A 6,000-nucleotide genomic window follows, 5' to 3' on the forward strand; every position below is an offset into this window, starting at 1 on the left:
CCTTTTATGATCAAAAATCCTGCTGATTATAAGGCTAAAGACTCAAAATGAACTATTTGCATGTCAAAATTTTTACTTGTGGTTCTAATGTATTTAATCTGATTCGTGTATGATAAGGCGAATGGATGTGCTCTGAGTTTTTGTGCTTTTAGGGACCTTTGTTGCCACTTGTCATGCATTGGTCTACAACATAAAGAACTCATTCGTTTTAGTACATGCAATTCTCTACCTGTTGTTTCATATAAATTAATTGATGTGAGAATTAGGGCTGCAGTTGATTAATCTTTCAACTAGAGTAATCGGATTAGGAACATTTAATGCGTTCCTAAATTTTAGATGTAAAACAAAGGCTTGCTAAAATGACACTTTCAAAAAACCAAATGTGAATACAAAATAAAATTCCAGAGTGTTTCTTCAAACTGCGGGATTACACTTTCATTTAAAAATAAAAATACCTGTACTTGGCCTCAAACGGTATAAAATAAATGATCAAAGTACAACAAAAGAACAATTGGCTGACTTCCGTAGCAAAAGTCCACTAGTTTAACATCTATTAAATGCAAACTTTTTTTACAATGTTAACAAATTGTTCATTCCCACAAAAAATGGCTAAATATACCTATAAATTAAAATACGAAAGCATAAAATAAACATACAGTATATGTTGGTCTTAAAGGGAGCAGCTGGATTCAACCATGTTAAATGAGTTGTCATATACACTGTTGCCACAACAGGGCAGTGCATCCGCCCATATCAATAAAACTAAATGCAAACACTTCCAAAACAAACCCTGACAATTAGGGTTGTTCCGATCATGTTTTTTTGCTCCCGATCGTTTTAGTTTGAGTATCTGGCAATCCTGATATTTCCCGATCCGATTGCTTTTTTTTTTTTTTTTTTGCTCCCGATTCAATTCCAATCATTCCCGATAATTTTTCCCGATCATATACATTTTGGCAATGCATTAAGAAAAAAAAATGAATAAAACTCAATTCAATTGCTCCAAGTATCTTTTTTTTTTTTTTTTTTATTGTCCAACATGACATTGTTCCACTGCTTTGGATCAAAACAAAGCTTATCAGCACTTAAAGTTACACGATGTCACTTCCATGTTCCAAGTTTTTTTCAGTGCCACACTTGGTGAGTGCGACAATAAATGGCAGGGGAGGATGTTTATTATGAACCAATCTTTAAACCAAAACTAAAGACTGGATGAGTGTAAGACATTTTGTCTGTAACGTTAAATACAATTAGAAAATAATTTAATTAAAAATATACTGTGTGTATATATATATATATATATATATATATATATATATATATGTATATATATATAAGGGCTGTCAAACGATTAAAATTTTTAATCGAGTTAATTACAGCTTAAAAATTAATTAATCGTAATTAATCGCAATTAATCGCAATTCAAACCATCTATAAAATATGCCATATTTTTCTGTAAATTATAGTTGGAATGGAAATATAAGACATAAGACAGATATATACATTCAACATACGGTACATAAGGACTGTATTTCTTTATTATAACAATAAATCAACAAGATGGCATTAACATTATTAACATTCTGTTAAAGTGATCCATGGATAGAAAGACTTGTAGTTCTTAAAAGATGAATGTTAGTACAAGTTATAGAAATTTTATATTAAAACCCCTCTTAATGTTTTCGTTTTAATAAAATTTGTAAAATTTTCAATCAAACTGAAGTCATCTCTTTTTGACAGGAGCACGTTTCTTGTATTTTTGTAAAACTGAAAATAACAAGGCAATGTGTCAATAACTTGCATAAATCACAAAATAACATAAAATGTACACACACGTGTCCATTTGAGCAGTAGCACTAGCCAATTAGCTCACAAGCATCTAACAATGTAACTGCATTTCACCATATATGTGAACAAATTCAAATACACATCACCAATAACATTATGATGCTCATGAACTTTAAGGAGGAATAAAACTCACAAGCGATGCATGTATTAGACACAAACAGTGTGGTGAGGCTATGAGAACTGCCACTGAACACTGGATGCAGACCTTAGCTGGTCTGAATAGCACTGTCTATTAGTGTGAGTTCGCGTCGACATAATCACGTCAGAAAAGCGCGCCGAAACCCAAATAATCAGCTGCACCGAATCGCCAGCAGAGGGCGACATTACGCCAGATAACATATGCAAGTCACACCCAAGCGCCAGCAGAGGGCGAAAAAACGCCATGAAACACAACAAGTTGGCCTTTCACTGTACTGACATTTAAATCTGTCTGAGCGGGGCAAACGTGCGTTAATTGCATCAAATATTTTAACGTGATTAATTTTAAAAAATAATTAACGCCCGTTAACGCGATAATTTTGACAGCCCTAATATATATATATATATATATATATATATATATATAAAAAAGCATGTCCGATATTTTTTTGCCGATTTCGATACTTTGAAAATGATGTGATCTGACCCGACCGATCGGCATCCCTACTGACAATGCCACTCGAATCAGCACAATTTGATTAAAGGCCTTTTTTTTCTAATCCAGTGGTTCTTAACCTTGCTAAAGGTACCAAACCCCACAAATGGACTTCACATGTGGATTCACCGAACCCTTCGGAATTGGATAATAAAGCTTTTTTTCAAATTAAAAACGGATTATATCCAAGCTAATAATTTCGCAAATCCATGTTCTAAATTCTTCAAAATTCAAAACTGGTCAAAATTTGAGACCATGCTGCCCATTGGTTTGTTGTATTCCCTCATACCAAGTGAGAGTCTACCTTCCACTGAGCAAACCAGTTCCTCCTCCAATCAGATCGAGGACTAGGAGTTTAAAAAAATGGATTAATGGTTCCCCCTTTTTCAATCCAAACTCAAAACTCACCTGTTCACTCACCTGCCCATAAGAATCCCTAATTTCTTTGTTTTCTGCTACTTATTTTTTATGTATAAGTATTTTTTTATACATCTCATTCGTATTTAAAATTTGCCCTAAACGTTCTATACTTTTTTTGTTTCCGATCTTTATTTTGTTTCAATATTTTTTTAAATGATTGCGCGGTGACCTTGAGTGCCAGAAAGGCGCCTTCAAATAATATATTAATTAGGGTTGTTCCGATCATGTTTTTTTGCTCTTTTTTTTGCTTTTAGTTTGAGTATCTGCCGATCCCGATATTTCCCGATCCGATTTTTTTTTTTTTTTTTGCTCCCGAATCTATTCCAATCATTCCCGATAATTTTTCCCGATCATATACATTTTGGCAATGCATTAAGAAAAAAATGAATAAAACTCAGACGAATATATACATTCAACATATAGTACATAAGTACTTTGTTTATTATGACAATAAATCCTCAAGATGGCATTTACATTATTAACATTCTTTCTGTGAGAGGGATCCACGGATAGACTTGTAATTCTTAAAGGATAAATCTGACTTTGTATATTGTGACTAAATATTGCCATCTAGTGTATTTGTTGAGCTTTCAGTAAATGATACTGTAGCCATGCCCAAATGCATGATGGGAAGTGCAACCATTACTGTGCGCCGTGGTACCACTTGATATATCTTCTCTGCGTTGGGAAATAACATAGGGTGTTAAGAAAAAGATCAACTACTATCTTTCTTCCCCACATTGCTTCCCATGATTATTCTAATCATTGGGAGAGGGATTGTAAGGCTTTAGCCATTTAAAAAAAGGCTCCAAAGGCTGCCAAAATTCTCTCCTCATTTACGCTGCCTTTTAGCTCTATATACTGTATGGGTAAAATGGCGCCATTATAGATTGAACGCGACAATGCGTGAGTGGGTCATGCAGCGCATGTGTTAATTGCGTTAAATATTGTAACGTGATAAATGTAATATTCTCGCCGTTAACACGATGAATTTGATAACCCTACCTTAAGCTTAAACTAAAGACTCTGGAAGAGTGTAACACATTATGTCTGTAACGTTAAATACAATTAGAAAACGATTTAATTAAAAAATACATATATGTTAAAGGCATGTCCGATATTTTTTTGCCGATTCCGATACTTTGAAAATGACGTGATCGGACCCGATCGATCGGGATGCCGATCCATCTCTAATATTAATATTTTATTTGAAGGCCTTGTAGCATGTAAATCTGGAGGAGCAAACCAGTCCAAAACTTGGTCTAAAAGCGCTTTGCCTAGATGTAATAAGCGTACGAAAATAGGTCTCTGAATTTACATACCTTCGTCGAACCCCTTAGACTAACCCACCAGACCCAGGTTAAGAACCACTGTTCTAATTGAATAACTCGAGTTAATTCATCGTTGCAGCACTAGTGAGAATAATTTTGAACCTAGAAATGATCAACAAATTGGCCACATTCGTGCCATAACAAAAGATTCTGCACTTTCATCACAATTGAATATTTATGCTAACAAATTCTGTGTGTTTAACTAAATGTTCATCTAAAAATGACAAGAAAAGCGAGTATCCTGTGAAACTTCGCACCCGTTTTGCTAACATTCACAGTGTTAACAAATGGATCAGAAAAATTCCGGCTTTCACTGGCAGTGTGAAAGGTTTCACCTTCATAAAATATGTAGCAAGCTGAAAGTGGATTCAAATCTTCAGGGGGTGTTGAAGCTGCTCGGCATGGGGTTCACTTTGCCGCTTTTTTCCGTTCTCTTATTCTGAGGCGATATGACTCCGCGCCGTCACCCCCCACATGGCAACTTCTCGGGTGTCCATCTTTGCCAACAGTTGGACGTAATGTCTCGTAGGATTTGAGCTCGTAGCTGTTAGCGATATAGCAATGAATGCTTTTCAGTGACCGGAACGAAGCTCTCGTGAAAGGGAATAGCGACACAACGGGTGATCGTCAACCGGCACTGACGTCTTGTAATTATCTGATTGCAGGATGCTGTGTTGCTGCGCGAAAGCATGCAGTAGCGGTAATATTCCACTTCGTTGGATTCTGTGTGAAAGGTACCGACACGGAATGGGGGAGTGAATGGCAAACTAGCAATTTTTCGGCTTTAGAGGTAGATTCAGTGGTCGTTTATGATATGTTCCCCATTTATATTAACTCATCCGACCATATGTTCAATACAGACAGATTTTTAGGCAGATTTAATGACGTGCTATGCCACTGCTTCCCTCCAGTGGTCAGCAGTGGAAGTACATGCAAAATCAAAGGCAGGAAAAGTCTAAAATGAACAAAAAATTCTAAATTCCAGGGCGCTAGAACCTACGATGTATCATTTAAAAAGCTTGAAGATTGCAGTGACTGTTTTTCATTCCCCCTTCCTCGTCTTGTTGTTAAATTTGTGCCTTTGTGTTTGTCTTACAGGTACTGAGCACGTAGACAAAATGAGCAGTCAGCTAGAGAAAGCCATCGAGGGCCTCATCACGGTCTTTCACTCGTACTCGTCTAAAGAGGGTGACAAGCACAAGCTGAGCAAGGCCGAGCTCAAGACGCTCCTGCAGGAAGAACTCACAGACTTCATTGCCGTGAGTGACGACACGTTTTCTGTTGAGACGTGCGGAGTTTGATACTTTCCCCCCGTCTGTTCTTTAAGGGCTGCAGCGACGCGTCCGCCGTGGACAAGATTATGACAGACTTGGATGAGAACGGCGACCAGCAGCTGGACTTTCAGGAGTTTGTGGTTCTGGTGGCAGCGCTTACTGTGGCCTGTAATGAATTCTTTGAAGGCTCCTGCCAAAAATAAACTTAAATATTATGGGAGATGATCATGTTAGTGTTTTCTGCATCTTAATAAAGATGTTTAAAGTGCTCTGGGTCTTTTATTTTCTGCGAACAGTACATCGGTTGACCAGCAGATGGCAATAGACTTCTATTTTATTAAAGTAGGTACTTATGCACACAGACGTCCTAATTGAGGATGTGCAACCTACAAACCCCACATTCAAAGGTTGTGTGACAGCTTCTTAGTTGATTTTAATTTGAAGGTTGCTCTAAATCTGTTCCAAAAGCATTTTTGTGATGAATTTTAACCTG

At 36.6% G+C, this 6,000-nt stretch overlaps 1 protein-coding gene across 1 annotated transcript in view; it reads left to right on the forward strand.

Moving 5' to 3' along the window:
• The window catches only part of LOC130915340 (toll-like receptor 2 type-1), a 47,236-nt gene extending 41,465 nt beyond the window's left edge, over positions 1-5,771 (forward strand). The window contains exons 6-8 of the mRNA XM_057835300.1: positions 4,899-4,933; positions 5,332-5,492; positions 5,561-5,771. Coding sequence (XP_057691283.1) covers positions 4,899-4,933; positions 5,332-5,492; positions 5,561-5,710 — 346 coding nt within the window. The 3' untranslated portion in view covers positions 5,711-5,771. The remainder of the gene's footprint in view (positions 1-4,898; positions 4,934-5,331; positions 5,493-5,560) is intronic.
• Positions 5,772-6,000: the final 229 nt, after the last annotated feature.

Source organism: Corythoichthys intestinalis, chromosome 4 (genome assembly GCF_030265065.1).
Source record: "Corythoichthys intestinalis isolate RoL2023-P3 chromosome 4, ASM3026506v1, whole genome shotgun sequence".
In the NCBI taxonomy this organism is placed as follows: domain Eukaryota; kingdom Metazoa; phylum Chordata; class Actinopteri; order Syngnathiformes; family Syngnathidae; genus Corythoichthys; species Corythoichthys intestinalis.